The 21,570-nt window shown below is 44.3% G+C and overlaps 2 protein-coding genes across 10 annotated transcripts in view; one reads left to right on the forward strand and one right to left on the reverse strand.

The window, feature by feature from the left end:
- SLC6A6 (solute carrier family 6 member 6) overlaps positions 1–11,874 on the forward strand; it is a 93,341-nt gene extending 81,467 nt beyond the window's left edge. For all 6 annotated transcript variants that reach the window (XM_036391115.2, XM_036391117.2, XM_036391113.2 and 3 more), the window contains 5 exons: positions 73–210; positions 1,244–1,346; positions 2,247–2,347; positions 3,046–3,216; positions 4,811–11,874. In XM_036391115.2, the coding sequence (XP_036247008.1) occupies positions 73–210; positions 1,244–1,346; positions 2,247–2,347; positions 3,046–3,216; positions 4,811–4,951 (654 nt within the window). In that variant the 3' untranslated portion in view covers positions 4,952–11,874. The remainder of the gene's footprint in view (positions 1–72; positions 211–1,243; positions 1,347–2,246; positions 2,348–3,045; positions 3,217–4,810) is intronic.
- Positions 11,875–13,958: 2,084 nt separating this feature from the next.
- The window catches only part of GRIP2 (glutamate receptor interacting protein 2), a 249,001-nt gene continuing 241,389 nt past the window's right edge, over positions 13,959–21,570 (reverse strand). For 3 of the 4 annotated variants that reach the window (XM_036390864.1, XM_036390863.1, XM_036390865.2), the window contains exons 22-24: positions 20,353–20,589; positions 18,536–18,682; positions 13,959–16,076 (exon numbers count right to left, since the gene is read on the reverse strand). In XM_036390864.1, the coding sequence (XP_036246757.1) occupies positions 15,879–16,076; positions 18,536–18,682; positions 20,353–20,589 (582 nt within the window). In that variant the 3' untranslated portion in view covers positions 13,959–15,878. Of the gene's footprint in view, positions 16,077–17,333; positions 18,683–20,352; positions 20,590–21,570 lie in introns of all 4 variants that reach the window. The other variant, XR_004981034.1, reaches the window with a different exon arrangement.

Raw genomic sequence — 21,570 nt, forward strand, 5'->3', positions numbered from 1 at the left:
AGCAGGAGCCTGGATGAACTGCATGGCAGGTAATCTTCAAGTCATTTCTCCACTGTTGTTTTCCCCCTGTAGTTTGTTGAAGTTGAAGGACAGATCACGTCATTAGTTGATCTGCACCCATCCTTCCTAAGGAAGGGTTACCGACGGGAAATCTTCATCGCTATAGTGTGTTTCCTTAGCTATCTTCTGGGACTAACTATGGTGACTGAGGTAAGTAGTACCAGTGCTGCAAATTGCCGCCTTCTTTAGCCATTTTTCAGGCCAGTTTTAGCTATGACTGAGATTGCAAAGAATTAGTGACTCAGAGGAGAAGTGCTTTTTAGATGGAGCATCTTTCATCCCTAGATCTGAAAGCATTTTGAATGGGAGTTATATGTCCCTTCCCTTTTCAGTCACAGGAACAGAAACATGAAACCTCATTAAATTCAATCTGATCTCAGGTACTAGTCAGCATGACTATGAGTATTAACATCTAGTTCTAAATGATGAAACATAGAGGAAACCTTCAGCAGAGCACTTTAAGAACCCATCCAGTGGCATGCAGGGAAAGAGATTTTTATCTTACAGATTTGAATTAATTAAATTCCACTTGGTTTATTCTAGTGTAAACAAGACAGGGATATGTTCCAGTGCCTGCACTGTTGTGATATTTATCTTCAAAATAAAATTCAAGTCAGATTTTAAAAACAACTGGAGGAGCATGACTGTGGGAGGTAAAATAGCACCTGTAACAAAGATGCCCAAACTCCACAGTTTTTCAAGGGAAAGTGCAGTGTAGTAAGAGTAGAGTCTAACAGCAGAGTATAAACAGAGTTATAAAACAAAAAATGAACTATTTTCATGAAATTAGCCCTTTCACTCAATAAATAAATGAAGACCCTCCTGATGAACTGACTTCATTTTTAGTCTTTTTAAGGTGTTAATGTTAGGACGCAACCATTTGTTTCTTTAAATGCCCATCCTGAAATATTTGTAGGAAGGAAAGATTTAAGTGTCTCAGTAGATTATATTAAGTGGCTTAATTTTGTTTAATCATTGTCTTGTTTGGAGTTGTTCCTGTAGTAAACATGCATATTCCCTGGGGAAGGTAATGCCAAATATTTACCTTACCTGTTTGCTAGATGCTGCTTCTTGTTGACAGGAGTCATTGGGATATGTTGGTAGATGTTACTGGGACCTGGGCCTGAATTCTTGGGGTTTTTTTTCCTGTTGGATCTTAACCAATTGTGTCTCTCTTTTACAGGGTGGCATGTATGTTTTTCAACTCTTTGACTACTATGCAGCTAGTGGTGTATGCCTTTTGTGGGTTGCATTCTTTGAATGTATTGCTGTAGCCTGGGTTTATGGTAAGTGAGAATCCTTTAATCTCATAACTTTTGATGAGTCAGTGACAATTTTTCTAGCCAAATATTTAATCATCAGCCACCCCAGAGTCTTCTTCCCAGCAACAGACACATGCCATTAATATAAATTTGCCCTGACCTCTTGGAGACAAATTTGCATCTGGGATGAATCCAAACTCCAGTGTTTTTTCCACAAAAAATGAGTATTCTTCCATTGCTAATTAATAAGGGCACAATTAAGCATTTTCATGTGTTACGTTTAGAGGTGAGAGTTGAAAGTGTGGCCAGCCGTGAAAATTTCTGTTTGTCTCTCAGAGAATTTCCTTTCAGAGCTGCAATGTCTGCAGGGACAAGCCAACTAAATAGAAAGTACAAAAAGAAAGCTGAAAGTATATTCTGCCCCATTACTTTTGGCAATGCCAAGCACCATGGTCTGACAGTGGCCTCTCTAGCTGCCTGAGCTGTGGCTGGGGAATAATCAGATGTGTGCTGATTAGAACTGGTTATTTCTCTGATTGTCCATGAATTCCATCGCCTCAGAGAAGCAAAACAAACAAAGTCAGATTTCTGTAGAAGCAGGTGCACTGTTTGCTGTCAAGTGTTTCCCATGGTGATCCCTCTGGGAAGTTCAGAGAGAGTCTGGAGAGAGGAGAGAGGGTGTGACAGGGCAGGAGAGATCAGCATCACACTCCTGCAGGCCAAATAATGAGGGGAGGGTGGGATGAGAGATCCCCCAACCTTTGAGCTTTTCAAGAAAATCATCTTGGACTTCACAGCTGTGGGAAGCATTTGAAGAATACATCTGACATCCTCACCTTCCCTTTAAATACCCCCTGGAGAGCCTGGGAAAGCAGCTTTAATCCTACAGTATTTACAGGGCTTTCATTTGCTCGATTCTTCCAGGCGCTGATAATATTTATGATGCCATTGAGGATATGATTGGATACAGACCTGGTCCCTGGATGAAGTGGAGCTGGATTGTGATCACACCAGTTCTCTGCGTGGTGAGTACTGACCTGTGCTCTTTCAAGTCTTGCACTTGGCAGTGCTAAGCCCCCTCTTACTGCTTCTCTTCAAGGGAAGGCTGTTGCATTCAGAGGCAAATTTGCAAAGAGAAGCTGAAGGCTTGAACATACCTCTCAAAGACATCATGTTCTCAGATGTCAGCTTCTGACATGACAGCTCCCTAGTCTCTACTGTGCCTGCACAAATTGCAGTTGGCTACATTTAAGTGGATTTTTCTCAGAATTGGCAAAATTCTACATTCATGAAGAGAAAACTAACTCTCCAAAGAGCAGTCTCTACTTTAAGACATAGGACTGCTAGGCCGTTGTAATAAAGAGACTTTAGCAGTGTGAGGCAGACCTTGGCTTGAAGTGCTTCATTGGGTGGGAAGAACATCCTGGTAATATCTTGCAGTGTACAGCAAATAGTTGAGCCCTGAAGAATTGGCAGTGTACTGCAGCTGTTCAGCACCATCTCATAGCCCTCTGTCATCACACAGCAGATGCTATAAGCAGATGCAGATGCTCTTCCAATGATTGAAATGGAAGAACAATTCCCCCATTGGTTTAAAATACATATGGTATCCATCAGCTCTGCCTTTCACTGCCTGTCTTCCTCAGGCCAGTGGCTGCACCAGAGAGCCCTGCTGCTTTAAGCTTTTATTGAGACTCACTTTGTTTTCCTTTCTCATCCACAGGGTTGCTTTATCTTTTCTTTGGCCAAGTATAAACCACTGACCTACAACAAGGTCTACACATACCCAGACTGGGCAATTGGCCTGGGCTGGGTTCTTGCCCTTTCCTCCATGATCTGCATCCCTATGGTGATGGTCATCCGCATCATTCGGTCAGATGGGTCACTCATTGAGGTAAGAACAACCAATTGTCTGTCTAGAGGAGAAAGGGAGCTTTAACTTGTTGTGTTTTACACAAAGTAATGCTTGGAAAACTGCCACCATGCCCAGGTAAGGCAAATAAGGCTGTTAAAGATCACCTGGCCTCTGGGCAAACAGTAGAAAGAGAACAAACACAAAGCCTTCTGTCCTCAGATAAACACCAAGTGATTTTACTCATGTCCCACTTGTGCAGCTTCCAGCTTGGCAAATCATTACCTCCACTTGCAGACAAACATTCAAGGACTGAGGTGTATCTGAGTCTCAGGTTTCTCTTCTCCAGTCCCCAGGGACACAGAAACACCATCCTGAAAATTGCTGGGAAAGCAAGATAAGGAGAGAGAGACCTGGGTCAAATCTGGTTGTGTGAAAACTCGTTGAATTTCAAGGAAATTCAGATACACCTGTGGATTGTGTGGCTCTCAGGCATGGTCTTCACTGTGGGGGACTAAATAAATAAAAGTCAAACCCTCTTGACAGAAGGCTTCACTTTTTAGCTTTTTTAATTTGTGTATTTTATTTCAAACTGAGAAACTGGATCCAGATTGCCCAGGTAGTTGGAAAACTTTGTGTCTGATTTAGACTTGACAGTGCAGATTCCCTCAGGTTTGGATTTGCAGGAAATCTCTTGCCCTTTGCAGTTCAGTCTGGGCTCCCGTAATTTTTTTTTTCTTGTAGTGTAAAGTTTTTAGAGGCTGTGCAAACATGAAACTTAGCAGTTCTCTTCAAAGTTTTCAGATTAGTTTTCTTTTTGTCTAACAAGTTGATCTTAAATGCAGCTCAGGGTATTCTTGGGGAAGAAAGTGGGACACTTTGGGTTAGGAAAAGAGAATAGAATTAAAAAAATACCAAACCCAAACATCCCAGAGCACAAACATTTGCATTTGTTTTCGTCCAAGTGTTAATGGCCTTTTTCAGCTGTGGCCAGGGCATAAGTGTTAATTTTCCTGCCTTCATTGTCACCATTGTCACCATGAGAGACGAGTCTAAAAGTAGCCAAAACACCGCTCAAAGACCATGTTAGGAAAGGAAAGAGAGTAAACACTGGTCAGATGCCATTCAGCTCTTCCTTTGTGAACTGAGATGTAGGACAGAAGTTGCCACTTGGCAGTGAAGGCTGGGCTGAGAGGCAGAGCTGTTTCTAAATGAGGGAGGAGGATGCAAACCATTTGCAGCACTGAAAGCCCAATGTGCAGGAGCTGGGTAAGGCTCCTGTCTGACTTCCCTGCCTCAAGTCAGGCTCTGCAGCTGAGCAGGAGCTGAAGGCTCCACAGATCCCCACATCCTTACAGAGCCACACATCTCCCACAGCCACCATCCCTGTCCTTGGAATGTTCTGCACATGGAGACACAGAGGCCTTCTGCTCATCTCCGTCTGCTTTTCTCAGAGGCCTTCTGCCATCTCCCCTCTGCTCTCCACAGAGGCTTTCTGCTCATCTCCCTCTGCTTTCCTCAGAGGCTTTCTGCTCCTCTCACCTGTGCTTTCCTCAGAGGCCTTCTACTCATCTGCCCTCTGCTCTCCTCAGAGGTTTTGTGCTCCTCTCACCTGTGCTCTCCTTCTCTCTTGCAGAGGATAAAGGCAGTGGCTGCCCCCAAGGAAGTGAATCGATGGTCCAAAGAAACAGAGAGTGGCACCCCCTTCTGCCCCAATGGAACTTCGAATGGCGGATTGATCAAGCCAACTCATATCATTGTGGAAACCATGATGTGAGCTCTCTCTGTGAGAGGATAAACCTGCTTTAACTGCCGTTTACTAACCATAGATTCTCATAGGACCAGGTTTACAGAGCTTTATATTTGCACTAGGATTTATTTTTATTTCTCACAGAGAAAGTTATTTTTTGTGTGTGTTTTTTTTTTTTAATATTTTGTAAGGTAATCACAGCAGACGTCTCTCTGTAGAGGGAGAGCTTTCATATCAGACTAGACATATTACAAGAATTTACTATTATTGGGTTTTTTTAAATATATATATCTTTATCTCTAAATATTATACACCTTACCACTTGAATTGATTGTCTTGCCAGCAATACATTCAAGTCTCAGAAAGCAATTTTAGGTGCTGGTATGGTTGGGAGCAGGGTAATCTACAGAACACACAAAAGGAGCTCTGTTGAGAGATACATTTTTTTTAAAAATGCTGTTTCAAGAGAATTTTCAAAGGTGTAGTATTTCCACCCTCTGGTTCAACTGTGGTAAACGACAGGTGTCAGGATCACTTCAGGGAGTGGGTACAGTTTTGTTTAGTGCAGTCCCTGGATAAGGAAATAGCCAAACAGCTGGAGTAGAGTTTGCAAGGGATGCAGAGAAGCTGGACATGAGCAGTATTGTGGCTGTACCTCCCAGGGACAGCACTGGCACCCTGTCACACAAACTGAAGAGAACTTGGGGAAGGCATTTGCAGGATTTGGCATGGTTCAGTCTTTTGTTGTAATTGTTGTTAAAATTTTTGAGATTTTTTTTTTTAACATAAGTGAAATGCCTGCTGTTTGTGTGTGAGCAGGGAGGTTGGGTACCTGCTCCTGAGTTTTCCAGCAAACCATATTTTGGTGTGGTGGTATTGGTGTAAACTTGAATTCTGCAAACTCGGAGGGCAGCCTGTCCCCAGGGTAGCAAGGATGAGAAGCCAAGAGGGGAAAGCAGCACCTGTTCTCTGACTGCTTAAGGTGTTTGCTTCCTCATTTGGGCTTTGGTTTGGGCAGGAAAATAAAGGAATCACTTCTGGACTCTGAGCGTCCAGAGATGGACACAAGCCAGGTCATCCCTGACAGGAGGAACAAAACCACTCACCTGGTGTAACTGGTATTGATAACGGACACATTGTTAATAATAATAGTAATGATGATAATAATATCACACAGCAAACAGGTGCTTTTCATCCATGTATCTCAAAAATGCTTTTCCAAGTTCAGTAACCAGGATTTGCTTTATTTATTTATTTAGGGGAGGGAGGTCATTGCTGTTGGAGGAACAGACAAAAGGACTGAGTCCCTTGTCCCATGTTACTAAATAGCAGTAGTGGACCTAGAGGCCCCAGTCTCCTTGCTCATCATTGGATAAACCCATGATTTTATTTTATTTTACTTTATTTTATTCTATTTTATTTTATTTTTAAGGGGGCTGGAGGGTGACAAACATATTTATGATTCTTATCTGCTGAAGAAACTGGGCTCTTTGAAATTTAAATTAAAGCAAAGGGAACATATAACACTGAAATATTTTGTGTTGGTCAGAAGGAATTGGGTACCATTCCAGGTGAGACTGGGAAGTGAAGAGAAACCCCTACAAGGAGTATAGGAATGGGGGTTCCACTTCATATATTGCAGATGAATGTTTCTGTGGGGAATTGGATCCCTGAAAACTGTCCAAAACATGGACAAAAGCCTTTTTATTATTTTTTTTTTTTTCTTTTTTAACTTGAGCAGGTTGTGCTGGGAACGGGTTCTCTGGCAAAACTCAGCCTTGTCATGTGGGCATTGTATTAGAGGGAGAGAGGTTTTTTCTTATGATACCACATGTAGTCTTTCCAGAGGTATTTAGAAGAAATACTTGCTAAAAGCAGAGTTTTTATCTGCTTATTCTGTTGTAAGCTTAGTCTGTCAAGGCAGAGGTTGTCACTTATTTAAACAGGAACATAAACAGTTCTTAACATTCCTACACAGTAGCTTTATTTCATTTTTTCTTGTCCCATGTGCTAACTGGCCACAGCAGCACAAGCATTTCTTAACTTACTGGTTTCCCTGTAACAGAAACAGGGAGATTTAAAACTAAAAGATGGACCAAAATAATTATTAATTATTAAAGAAAAACATCGCTGCATCTCTAACTTCCAAATCTTTCTAGTTTGAATTTGTAGATACTTTTACAACAGAGAGCTGAGTTGCAGCAACAAAACCAGCCATGGTAGAATTGTGTTTTCTTTTTTCTCATTGCTGTATTATGAGAGTTCTGAAGGAAACTTTTGCACAGCTGGAGATGGCAAACATCTTAATGACACTTGCTGGGCCAGTAGCAGAAACCACCCAAGGTTACAGGAGGAATTCTGAGAGCCAGTGGGTGTCATCAAATGTGCCCAAAATAAAGAAATATGCGTGCAGCAATTTTATTTTTTTAACAATCAAAGGCAAGGAAATGTAACCAAAACCACTCTCTTAGTGGGCTTTAGCTTGGACTCTCATTTTTGAGTTACAGTCAGTGTCTGCAGTAAACAGACATGGGTGAAGAGGAAGTAGAAGGTTAGGGGGGGTCTAAATTAATGTTTTTTGTGAGTACAGATGAAACACTGATGCTTGATTTATTTCTTTTTTAATATATCTACATTGTCATACAACTGTGTTTGAGGTTATATAGTTTGCACATGACTTTTGTGCTACAGAGCTGAGACAAGCTTTAGTTAGGGGTAAAAATGGTTTGGCTCCATCAAAGATGTCTCCAGCAAGTCAGCTGGGTGTTTAGGCATCTCCCAAGTTGTGGAGAGTGCCTCAGTGGGAAGAACCAGAGGAATAATACTACACCTTTCAAAATACAACTACCAGAGAATAGAACCCAGCCCCATTTCAGTACAAACTGTGCCATTCAAATCAGTCGCTTCCATGTTCCAAGGGAAAAGGTCTCGCACATATGCAACAACCTCACTGAAGATTCTCTGGGTCAGCTTCCCTGGCCCCGCTGTGCTCTTCAGCACGACTGCAAGGGAGGGCTGGGACTCACCAAGAGCCAAGAAATCATTGCTTCTGGAAAACAGTTCCCCTCTCCCCTCCTCCCTTCTCCGACGAAAAAAAAGAAAAAATGTACTTAATTCTTCTTGTTTTATCTGGGGTTTGAGTTCCAGTGAGCACATTTGCATTTTTACAGTTTGGGGTTTTTACCTAACAATTTTATCAGATTTCTAAACTTTTCTTGGTGGTTAATTTGCATTTCGACATGATCCTCTGCCAAATTTATTAAAACATAATTTTTAAAAAACTGTTTGTGTTTTCTACCTATTTTGACTGCAAAGACAACTGATTTTTTTCCAATATTTACTTGTTACTCTTATGACGTATTTTACCTGTTTTGTGTAAATGAGGAACTCTGTGTTAAAGCATCATGACTAGTTATAGATGAACTGGTTTGGATCTGGGAAAACAGTGCAGTTTAGGCATGAGATCTTTAGAACCAGATCCCTGCGATTTAAGCCAGCACAAACCAAGACAACACGCACACCTTTTCATGTTTCATGTACCTTTGTATTCATGGGGTCTTCTGGGCTTGAAAACAGCAGAGTTTCAGCAGTATTTATTTCCAGCTGAACTGAAATCAAGAGATAGTAGAAATGTAAAGGGGAACATTTCCCCATGAGATTTTTCTGATCTATTTCTTATTTTTCTCAATGTTCCGAACCTTTTCAGTTCACCTGTCACTAGTGATGATCTCTCTGAGTATCTATTCTAAGGGACTTTACCAGTAGTCTGTATCTCAGTGTTTAAACAGTATGATTTCATAAATAGAACTGTTTTTTATTGTTGTTGTTATTATTCTATTTTTCCTTCTCATCTATAGCTTTCCTTTTCATCTGGTCCAAACAGATCCACACACTTAGAAAAGTCCTCTTTCAAGTTTGAGATAGTAGGTCCACAATGGATTTGTTCTTGTGTTGTAAATGAAAATACAAAAGCCTAGAACAGTGCTGGTGGCCACCCCACAGCAGCAGCACAGCTCCTGGCATGTGGGGTGGAGGGGAGTTAGGTGTGATCTGCTGAAACAGCTCAGCAAAATTGATTTTCACTGCTGTTCTTGAGGAAAGGACAAAATGAGAAAAAGAAGGGGGAAAAAAATAGTGCAGCCTTACAGGTGCTGTAACACCAAGAGAAGCCCAACAACATCAGCAGAGCTTTTACTGTCGCCGCCAGGACAGCGCCTCCTGCAGCTCTTCCAGCCCTGTGCTCATCCTCCTTTCCCAGCTGCAGATGCTCCTGGTTCCTCTTCTTTGTCTCAGCGTTAGATAACTCAAGTAGATCTGAAGACACATGGACATCTCCATTCAATAGATCTTTTCCAAGTCTCCTCCTGGTCTGTTTTTATTTGCTAAGGAGACTTTCTGTTTTGTTGAGGTTGTGCTTTCACTTTTGGGTTCAAAGCTCCCACTTGTTGCATCACTGGCAAACTTCCAGCTGTGGGAGAAGGATTTGAACACTTTTGAATAACTGATTATTAGCTTCCATGTCTTGTGGTCCCTGCAGGATCACTCGTGGAGGCATAATGTATATAAGATGTTAAATAAGCTGTGCATTGAATGCAGTGGACAAGTTAGTTAAGCAGCTCAAGTACACTTGGAAGAAAGATGACCCTGACATCATTTCCAAGGAGATTCAATGGAAGTTGCTCACTTTCAGTAAAAAGAATAAAAATAAATCTGTGTTTAAGTAGACTAGTAGATGAAATCTTCCACCCTCATATGCACGCACACAGTGGGGACATTGCTTCTATTCCTAGGCTGCAAATCACGTGTGTAAATCTTGCCAAGCTGTTCAGGATGAGGATTGAGGAGGTTTAGACACCACTTGCCTGCAAAGAGCCAGCCTGCCAGGGTGTCCAAATGGTCTTTCCTAAATGGGGGTGGTGGAAGAGGGAAAGTAATAACAAAATCCTGGACCATGGCCCTCCAAAGAAGCCTTAAGGTTTGATTTGTAAGCTCTCCTGGCTCCTTGTAGGCACCACATGGCTCCTGGCATGGGAGGTTGGGTGTGGTGTGGGTTCAGGCAGCTGCCCTGGACTTGTTTTCTCCAAAATCAGCATCCAAAGCCTTGTGGTTAGGATTGACGTGTAGTTGTGTATTTGTATATTTGCATGAGCAAAGGTCAGGAACTGTCAGACCCTGGTAGCTTGTTTTATTTCTTATAATCAAAGATAAGCTTAAGAAACAAAGTATTTAGTTGATTTGGTGACACTTGACATTTAAGAAACCCTTGAACTTGTGCAAAAGAGGTGCCCTGAGCTCCATATTTTAGTCACAAAAAAATTCTTATGGTGTTAGCAATCAATTTGAGTCTATGGGAAAGATTGCTCAAGAGAGACTTGAATATAACCAGCACCAGCACCCACTGGAAAACTGCCTGAATATAACCAGCCCCACGCCCTCCACCAGATTGTGGCTCTTTTCTGCCAGCCCAAAAGAAATATGTACATGGACAGTGTTTCTCTGGAAAAAAAAAATCTCAATTTGTTTGTTTCTATTAAAAATAAACAGAAAAAGTCACATTCTTTGTGTGGTTTTTTTCCAGTTGTCACTGGGAATTGGTGATTTCAATTTACCCATGTCCTAAAAAAAGAGCAGAAATAGCTTAAGACACCATTTCACCAGAAAACAGGGACAAGCTCAAAATTTTGCCAGTTGAAAACTTTAAGAAAACAAATCACCCACCCATGCCCATCAAAGATGGAAAACCTTGGTGACAGGGTTTGTGCCTGGAAAAGAGCCTGACCCTGCTGGTAATGTTGGGCAATTTAATGGCAGACACAGCCTTTTTGTATTGCTGATGTGTCCTCATTTGAAATAATCAGTAGAAGTGTCAGAATTTAATTACCACGAGTTCAGGAGTAAAGTAAATTGAAGATAATTTTAAGGACACAAGTTTGGGAGGCTTGTTCCCTGTAGCTCTGCAGTGCACAGCAAAATGGTGCTGCTCACTTTTACATTTGCAGCACAGGGAAAAGGTGGCCTGACTTGAGAAATCAGAAGAAATAATGGGAAAAATAAAGCTAATTAAAAAAAAAAAAAGGCAAAACTCAGTGATGCTAAGGAGCTGTGCACGTGCTCTGTGTGTGTGCATTTGTGGGGGAAGGCTCCAGCCCTGTAGCACAGTGAGCACGATACACACTGTTCCTAAATGTACCTGCTTCTGCAGCTGAGGTGTTAGAAAGAGTTGAATTTTTTTTTCAATGTATAAAGAAAAAAAAATAAAATTAAAAAAAAAAAAAAACCAAACAGTGGCAAAATTATGTTGAGAGGCTGATAAAACAAACAAAACCTGAGGGGGCAAGTTGAGTCAGTTCATGACCTGCTCCTGTCCTGGAAGCCAGCGCTGGTCTCTCAGCACCGCAGAATCCCAGTACTGTTCTGAAGTGCTCGTTGTTCAGTAGGATGTTCTTTTTCTCCAGTGTAATGTTGTGATTGTTACCTGATAATGTTGCCAGGGACTTCACATTGTAAGAGGTGATCCATCTTGTTTGATGTGTTTGGCTAAAAAACAGTGGTGTTTTTTTAATTATTTAAATTCCTAGCAACTGTGACTACAGTAATGTGATAATGAGTAGCACATGCAGCGAGGAGGCGAGGGCGATGATAGCCTCCTTGAAAATGTCATCTGAACTTTTTTTAAAGAAAAAAAAACCTTAAAAATATTTTTAAAACATTTTAAAACATTTTTGTGTGTTCCAAAACGGAATCTTTGTATTTGAAAAAAAACCCTGGAGTGTAATTTAATCCTAAAACCCCATAGCCTTTGTGTATATGGTAAATGTTTGTATTTTGCAGTTTCTGTTTTGCTTTTTAGATAAATAAAATGTATATGGATATTTTTAAGTCATCTTTGCTTTTTTAGATGAGTTTGTAATCACCTTATAACTGAAAATAAAACTTTCCTTTATAAACCACCTATGCTGTTGGACGGGTTTGTTTTTTTTTTGGTCTTTGAGTAGCTCAGTTTTTCCTTTAAACCTATTACTTATTTTGGGGTTGTTGGTGTGGGGGATTTTTGACCTTATAAAATACTATATATATATGAAATATGTCTAACTATATATATATATCAAATACATCTAACTTCACATCCCCCATGGTTTCACCCTAGTTGGCAGCACAGCCACATGCACAGCCCCACACACAGCCACTCACTCACCCCCTCATTCAGGAGGATGGGGGGAGAGTCAGAAGGGTAAAAGTGCAAAAATTCATGGGATACAAGTTAATAAATACCAAAAGAAAAAGGAGGTGATGAAAAAAAAAAACCCACAACAAAATACATCAAAGAGATAAAAAACAAATTTTAAAAAACCAAATGATGCAAAAGAAAGCCATTTCTCACTAGCCACTGCCCAGCCCATGCATGGCACTACTACTGTAAGAGCTCAAATATATCAGAAAAGCCAATAGGAAGAAAAAGAAAGGGAAAAAACCCACCCCAACATTTATTTTTTTGGTGAATGGGGCCGGTTATTTCAAGCTTGCTGACCTCTTGACCCCTTTGGCCTCTTCAGTCAAACAGATGGAGGTTAAACCAGTGTCCATTCCTGAAGTCCTGATTTGAGGTAGGGAAAGAAAAAACCAAAGTGATGGCTCCTCCTTGTGAAAATAAAACATTTGAGCATCACTGCTGAGCCTCCAGGATCAGTCCCACAGCTGTCTTTAGTTGGGGTTTCTTGGCTTGGTTGGTTATTTTGCTGGATGTGATTGAGGACTTTGTCAGGGGTTTCTCCTCTCACCAGCACAGCTTGCAATGCCTGGGCTAAGCAGGCTCATGAGAGCACAGACAGCAACTGCGGTGTGTCTCAGGTTAACATAAAATAAATAAACAGGAAATTTAAAAAGCCATTAAGTGCACTGAAGGGTTTTGGCTACCTGCCCTGGTGGCCGTCACCTGCCCAGGGCTGCAGTTGCTCCCATCAGCCAAGGCCCATGGGATGAGAAGCGGCATCAGCAGGGGATGTGCTGCCCACTGAGGCACGTCCCAGGCACAAGCTCTGCTCCAACCTTTCCCTGGGACACACAGGGAACCCCTGGACACACACTGAGCCCCGAGGCTCTCGTTCCATGGGCGCTCCTTCCGCCTCCTGCAGCCCCCGTGCCTCGGATGGCTCCACGTTTGGCAAGGCCTCGTGCAGGATCCTGTTCTGAAGTGTTCACCCCAGGAGGGCAGCCAGAGATGGCAGATAGGGGTGTTTATGTGGCAATGATTCCCTGAGACCCTGCTCAGTCTCTGAAAATTCTTGCATTACCCACTTGGCCATGAAGGGTTGTAAAACCCAGCTCAGCCTCTCTGTGCTGGTGAGCAGAGATTCCCTATGGCCTTACCCAGGAACTTTCCAGCCTGTGCTGCCCACACTGGGAGCATAGGGAACAAATCCTCAATGCAAGGACACAAGAGCTGTGTTCTGGGTTCATGGCAGTCATTTCTGGGGATGTCTGGTTTCAGAGGTGGGGTGATTTGGCTACCAAATCCAGATCCCCAAGGCACCCGCTGGAGCTGCAGGGTTCTGAGCACCAGATGGGACATCTCCTGCCAGCACATCATTCTCCAGGAGTTTTCTAACCCATCCCCAGGGATTAACCACAGTTTTGCAAATGCTGCCACGTCACGGCTGCCACGTGCTTTGCTGCGTCAGTGTTTTGTCACGGAGCAGCTCAGCTTTGAGCCAAGATTCCCCGTGTGGAAAAGCTGCAAGCAGTGCTGGAACCACATGCATGAGCATCTCCAGCTGTTTCTGTTAACAGCTACAGCAAAATTGTCTCCATGGGCACAGGGAAGGGAGCAACCCAAGTCCTGCTGCTTATGGTGGGTGCGAAGGTACAACACTGGCAGCCCTACAAACAGGGGCCTCCCAGCAAAACCCTCTGCGTGGCTTCCCCTTGTCCTCCAAGGTGTCTTACAAAATGTCCCCTGGCAAGTTAAAATGTTGCTGGAAGCAAAGCATTGCCTCACTATCATCCTCCAGCAGAAAGCAACACAAACCAAAATAAATGCATTTCATTTGCTTTTATTTAATTTAAAAAAGTCAAAGTCATTCCAATCCCATTTAAATACAGAGATTTACAAATAGGTCCAAAACAGGACTAAAATATTCTTTGAAATGCTGTACTTTTAAATATTGTGCTTTCATAGATACATAAGAAAATTAGCATATAAAAATACTTTACAAGGAATACACTCTAATATATGGATAAAAATACACATTTAAGTAATGCATTTCATCTTCATATCATTCAAAATGCATAGGAAGGGATACAAGGACCAAGTTTTTCTTCCTCCTCCTTTTTTTTATTTTTTTAAAGCCTTTAATAAAAGTCTTCATTAAAAACCTATGAGAAGCCCCAGTGAGCTTCCACTGCTCAGAATATTGCATATAAAAACACTTTCGGCTGCACTGTCAATGCTCCACAGTATCAATTATGGCACATTATCAAGCTGTGGCAGCAATGGTATGGGATATTGCATACTCAAAGAGAAAATGGCTACAACCACAAAGAGCTGGATGGGGCCGTGCCTGGAAGGAACACCTGGATTCGTTTGTGCTGTCACAGGGGCTGGAGGGGACAGACAGGGCAGGGACAAGTCCTGGCGCAGCAAAGCGACACACACGAGCTGCACACCCACCCAACTCCCTCCACACACCCCTGGCGTGCAGCCGGGGATGGAGGAACTGGAAGGGCGGGCAGGGAACAGGGGCAGTGGGCTCTGGAGCTGCCGTGTGTGACAGAGGGAGCTCTTGGACTCCATGGCCCAGGCCAAAAGGGGAAGAGGAGCTGCACGCTGCCACCAGGACAGGGACATCATCATAAAGTGCTAATGTGGGAAACAGGGCAGGCAATGCAAACATCACAGCCCCTCTGTCACAGCCCCTCTGCCGTGCGGGGCCGGGGCTCTCGGGCAGGAGGGGAGCGGCCACAGAGCCACAAGAGGCCAGGCACAGGCAAAGGGGCACACACCACCCAGCCCACAGGGACACAGGACACAGCCCCACCCAACCAAGGGCCTGTCATTCCTCTGCCTCAGGGGAGACAGCAAGGTTTCATTGATCCAAAGCATCAGGGGCAGCCCTGGGAATTTTGCTATTCTGCTATTTAATTCCAGACACAGGCCAGGTTTGCAAGCAAGACATCTCTGTAAAGCTCAGACAAACAAGGGGGATTCAGGCAGGTACTCAAGGCCTTTAGCCTTGGGTATGGCCTCTACTCTGTAGTCACTACTGAGCACAGGTAACAACACTGCTCATGGGAATCAGCCACACAAGGTGGCTAATCCCACTAGGGGTGAGCCAGACCTAGGGGAGAGTGTGGATAGGGCTGGCAGGACACAGATGCAAATAGCAATTTTTGCACAAGAATTGCATTTGGCCACTCTCAAACACATTTTAAGTGTCTTTTAATTGCCACTCTCCACAGCCCTGCACTGGGAGTGCAAGGGGCTACAGGAATTGATTTGCCAGGAGTGTTGAAAGGATGGAGCTGGGCACAACATAAAAGGAAAGGCATTTCAGTCTTGCTGTATGTGATTAACTGAGCAAACAAAGAACATAATAGCACCATGTGTGTTTGTAGGATGGCCAAGGCCTTTCAGGGTGAGGAGGATGTCGGAGGCAGGACCCTGCACAGTTGATGGCAGAAGCACAGGGGGATGCCCTGCCATGGGGGACGGCTGTGGATGCTCCTTCCTCCTCTTGGCAGTTTGTCCTGCTGCCATCACTGCCACAGCCCCAGACGCACACCCAGCTCTGACCTTCCCAGCAATATTTGGCGGTCTACAGGCTCACTGGAGACCCACCTCCCCACTTGCAGGTTATGGTACACAGAGCATTTACAAATACCAGTGCAAAAAATCAGGAAAAACACCCCAAATACCACAAGAGCTCAGCAGAGGCATCATCTGCTCTGCTCCTGCTGCTCAGAGTGTCTGGACACTCGCCTTGACCTCGGCGCTGCGGGGCACCTGTGCCAGGAGCTCTCTGTTCCCCTCCAAGGGAGCATTGGCAGCCAGTGCCAAGGGGTTCCGGCTAATCACCAGGTCCAGCTTATCTCCAGCCTCTGAAATCAAGGGAACGGCCAGACAGCAGTCAAAGTCTCTTGTTCGGACGCGGTTTACCTGCCAGGATGGATTTAGGACATGCCATGGGAAGGAACAACAGAAAGATCATGTTTGTTAGTCAGCAAATGCAAGATTAGTGCTAAACCCCAGCTGGAAAAAACTACACAACTCTTGGGGGTCCCTGATTCCAGGTTCACAATGGAGAAGAGCAGAAGCACCCCTTCAGAATGAGCATCCATGCTTATCTGAGAAACGATGCAGTAACTGATAGAGGAAGGGGGGAAAAGTCTGGACAGGAACGAACCCTGACCCTCAGTGCCTGGGGCAGTATTACAATAAACACTGCAGGGCTCAAAACCACTTCTCCTGTTCAAGCTTGTAGAAAAAAGTTGCCATTTTCCATTATTTTTTTGCCATAATGGCTTTTACTGGCCTTAAATTTGTGGTGCCAAGTATCTAGCACATAGAAAACAAATAAAGGCCTGAGGCTTCTGGCAACCATTTTCCAGCTCAGCCAGAGGTAAACCCAGACTATACCAAACAATTTCTTCTTCTCTCTCCCCATTTATATCCTTCATTTCACAGAGTCTGGACACATTTCATGTGGGCTCAGGAGGCAGCTGCAAATTCCCTCTGTAGGGTTCAACAGTGAAAGCAGTTTCTGCTGGCTCTTGCAGACCTTCAAGCACATTTCTAGGCTGGGTCATCTGGAGAAATCACCCCAGCTTTCTCACCTACAGCTACCAGAACACTTGGGCTTGGTGCCATGACAGCTCCTGGACAGAGCAGGGCTGGCAAACAGCACAGGGATGGGAAGTGGGGAAGGGGAAAAGCAATTTCCCATACACCTTTGGAGTGAACATAACCCTGGGCCAGGGATTGCTTCCTTCTCTGAGTAAGGGCTGGGTACTTGGCTCCATCCTACAACCCTTCCATCCCAAGCCCCTTCCCAGAATTAATGCATGCCCACAGTGCTGGGTCTGTGAAAGCAGCAGTGTCCCCCATCCATGTCCCCAGAGAGACCCCAGTACTGCCCCTTACAGCAGAGGGACAATTTCTAGCCCACTTGTGGACAAGGAGAGATAAACCACAAGTTGCTCTGCCCCTGCTCTGTGCCAGCCAGGCAGCTCCAGTGCAGAAGTGCCACTAGTGCAATGCCATGCTCCAGTTAATCCATGCAGCCAAGAGGCAGAGGGTCTGTGATAGCAGGGACGCGGTGTTTTGCTGGCCGTCGGGCACATCATCGTGCCCACAATCAGCAGCACTGGGCAGCATCCTCAGCAATGCAGCTCTGCACTTCTTGAGGGGAGTCACCTGTAGCAGGTCTGCAGTCCCTCATTCCCAGCTCCACATGACAACGTGATGGCAGCTCCTCGTGCGCCCGTAGGTGTGAGCTGTGCGGCACAGCGTGTGGAAAAAGGGTGTCCAAAGTCTCCATGCCGCTCTGTTTAGGATTTTGGGCACACCTCCCAGAGCACTTGGCACTCACAAAAAGCAGCCCATCCAACACTGAACAGAAAGGCAGCCCAGAGCCTAATTAGCTTCTTGTTCATTCTTGCACCATCTTTTATTTGAAGCTGAGAAGGAATAATTGTATAGCAGCCAACTGGCGAGAGACCATAACAAGCTTAAACAAGGTTCCCCACAGTGCTGCCAGTCCTCCAGTTACCTGATGTACATAAAGTATTGGCTCTAATCCGACTGCTAAGAACCCCCACCTAGAAATTAGTAAAACTAAACATCTGAGTGTTTCCAAATATGGTCACAATATCTGCATTTCCAAATGGTAGCAATTTTTCCACAGAGGTTGCACTTCCTTCAGTTGCTGTTTGAGTTGCCTGAAAGCTAAAATAGTTGGTTTTCATGCACACAGAGCTTCTCTCCAATCTCCACAATTCACCAGGCTTTTTCTGTCCCTCCAGTAGTTGATATGCCCAGGGCATATTTATTACAGACTGTGCTTTTGACCAGAGTTTTTATTCTGTTCTGCATCAGCTATTTCAGATGAAGCATTTTTCAAAGAAAAATATCCATTAAAAATACCTTGCTTGAAGGATGTACTTCCTAGAAAACTTTTCTAGTTGTCAAAGGCATGCACAGAACTTCATGAACTTCACTTAATTCCACAAGGGGCTTCACAGGAACACATATTGGTCAATGCAGTCTGGTTCATCCAAAAACTAGGAGTAGGATTGAGGGTGAGGAAAGGAGCAACACAGCTTCTTGCTTGTTTTGAGCTGTCCAAGCTCAAAAAGGCCAGTGCCAGAACAGACTGTGCCCTGGACCAGTGTAACCTAGGAGTACCACCTGGGGTACCACCTGAAGGTACTACCTAGTGATTTCTTATTATAAAACACAGGTCCCATTGAGTGTTGGTGGCTAAGAGCCAACCTAGTTGGCTAACTATTACCTTTCATTAAAGTTAGTGTTGCCATGGATGGGTTTCACTTCTCTCTTCCTCTCAGCCACTCATTCACTCCGTCCCAGCCTCCAGAACTGCATTTTGCATTTATTACCTGAAGCACTCTGTCATATGGCTTGAGGCCACACTGATCTGCTGGCCCATCCGGACGGACCATATTTACATAGACACCTTTTTCTAGCAGGCCATCCGACAAACTGAATCCAAAGTCTTCGCTCTCCGGGTCTTTGTGGAGTGTCATCTGGAGAGGCAGAAAGAGAAGAAGCAGGTTTGAATGCAGCAGAGTAAGGAGGGGAGGATGTACAGGGTTGCCAGGATGGGAGCAGCATGAGTTATGTGTGCAGACCTACAGCAGTTCTGCTCTGGGTCTCCTGGGCAGGTTTTTCTTAGCCTGGGCAGATAACACAGACTGAGCCTTATTTACCTGACACCATCAGCACAGGAGAATTGCTTTGGTGACTGACATAAAACCAACCCCATGACAGTCCCTTGCTCTTGGATGTGGAAGGAAACACTTGCAGTGTAATACAGACAGCACTCATGTTTCACCCCAAGAGCAGCAAACAAGTGTTTGTAATAGAGCATCGCCTTCCCTGGCTCAGGTTATGCTGTGTATCCTCTGGGTGTGCCAGACCAGCACATGAAAAATCAACATGTTTACTGGGAGTTTTTAATGTAGTGAGTCAAATGTGAAGACAGCTCGTTTTTAATACATCACTCAGCAGGAACATCTAAAATTCTCCATATTACTTACAAGTAATTATCAGAAAATTCATATCAGTAAGTGCTCACGCTCTGAGGACAAGAAATGGGCAACCTCATCATCCTTCCCTTGGGCATGTCATGTCTTAGCCTTGTCCAAAGGAGAGGAGCACTGCTGGCAGTGTCTTACCATGGGGTAACATTGGGAACCAGGGACAACTGATTCCTCAACACTACCAAAATCTTCCCTTGCCTCCCATGAGCTGGGAGCGAATCTCTACCATGACTGTGCTCCAGGCTGGGTGAGCCTCATGGATCTGCAGTCCTGGGGAAGGACAATGCTCAGGATGACACACAGGAGCATCCCACCTGGTCTCAACCTCATTTCCAAACACAGCCAACACCAGATGCTCCAGCAGAATGAAGAGTCACCCTATAACATGCCTAATTACATAGCTCTTCTCTTTTAGGTACCACAGAGTTTTATTTAAAGACACATTTGCCATGCCCTGAAGGGCAAAAGCAGATCAAACATGAAAAAGTTGTTTTTTTCCAGCTAGCATAACTGCAGGTTTCATTCTGAAGTCACATTAGGAAAGAAAAAGGCAATCAAATTTTTGAAACCTCTCCAGCTCCCTTCCCTGCTTGCATTCTACATCAGCAGCTTCTACAGTTAATTACTTTTCCTAATTACCATTGCCTTGCACAATGGTTAAACTGGCTACATTCAGCTGGATGCTGAAATCAAACCAGTATCCCATCACTGAAGTGGAGTGGAAGCAGAGGGAAGTAGTTTTTTATTTGAGAAGTGGCCTACTAAATGGAGTGTACCATAGGAAGAGAGCTGATGGGTCTCCAGGGGGGCCATACTTTGAGCTCTCTCACTTTAATCTGTAGCACCAATTAACAAATGCCAAAACACAAGTACCTGGAAATCTTCTATATAAAGAGAAACAGCAAAGCCCAGGTTTGAGCCCTGCTGAATGATGGCAGCTAAATCCCATTACTCTTCTGAAGGGGCTCCTTCATCTTAATCTGACCTTCTGGAAACCTTTGCTGCAGACCTTGGTGAGGGCCAGCTTAACAAGGACCAGTTTCTGGGGGTCCTTCTGAGCAAAGCAGATTTCTTACAAGGTTGCAAAGGTTCTACAGCTTTAACCACTGAGCTACTGCAGTGCCAAAGTTACACCCACCCTTGGCGACACAAACCTTGTGAAACTCAAGGGGGGTCGGGGACATGATTTCCTGCATCTCCTTCTCGATCTTCTTCATGTCCAAGTTCCTCTCGTTCTTCTTGGCAGGGGAGCTGCTGCCCTCCGTCTGTCCGTCCGTGCAGCTGGAGTTGGCTTTCCTCAGCGGGCTCATTCCCGAGGGGTTGACAGAGTCCAGGAGCAGCTTGCTGCCCTCCAAGCCCAGGTTGTGCACGCTCCCTGTCATGATGGACGCCTGCAGGGCGAGGGCACAGCGTCACTCTGCTGAGTCAGCAGCAGCAAGAGCCAGACCACGCGGCCACTAAAGTGCCACAGACAACACAGCGGCACCACTGCTCCCGTTAATCAGAAAATAAGTACCAAGAAGCTCTTCCTGTTGGCTGTAAGAGCCTTTGCCAGACCTTGGCAGGTCTATGGCTGAGCCACTTCATGCTCTCCACCCCCACCCCAACAGGGAGCTAATCTCAGAAGGAGGCATTTGTGAAGCATTGCCTTATTTTTCAATGACCCCTTCTACACCAACTGGGCCAGGCAGGTCTCATCTTGTTCATGAACCATCTTGAGTCAAGGAGGATGAATACACCATTCTCAGGGAGCTCCCAGAGGAGCCAGTGTCAGCCTGGCTCTCCAGCCTACCTCTGCAGGCTGCAGCTCCTCTCCAGCATCACACAGTGCTGGCAATGGCCCAGGGGAGCCAATGCCTTGGACTCCACTGAGGGCAATTCAGCACAAAAATTAGGATTTTATCTGTCAGTAAATAGGAGCTGTCACTGAGCAAAATTGAGTTAAAAATATGAAATTAAGTAGTATTTAAGCCTGGTCATCCTTGATAGCATCCATTAAAAGATGCCCCTAAGTAGATTGGACTCCATTTGGCAATGCTTTTCACTAATGAGATTATGTTGATCAAAGCTAACGAAGGAGTCAAGAATCCAGTCTGTGGAACCTCAGCTGGCTCCAGGTCATAGAGTCCGTTTAAACAGTGTAATGAAACCTGTAATTTCAAAGTTCAAGTTCAAAGGGTCTGCAGTGCCAATAAATGTCAAAAGGTAGAAGAAATTAAAGGAAAGATATGGAGCAGGCAGCAAAATTCTTCGACACTAAATGTGGCAAGTCAAAGAGCAATTGCTCCTGTGCACAGGGGAAATATCATCCAACTAAATCTCTAATCAAGACCCTCCAGCTCTTTGCTCCAAGGTGGAACAAAGGCAAATAA

The sequence above is a fragment of the Molothrus ater genome, chromosome 11 (assembly GCF_012460135.2).
Source record: "Molothrus ater isolate BHLD 08-10-18 breed brown headed cowbird chromosome 11, BPBGC_Mater_1.1, whole genome shotgun sequence".
In the NCBI taxonomy this organism is placed as follows: domain Eukaryota; kingdom Metazoa; phylum Chordata; class Aves; order Passeriformes; family Icteridae; genus Molothrus; species Molothrus ater.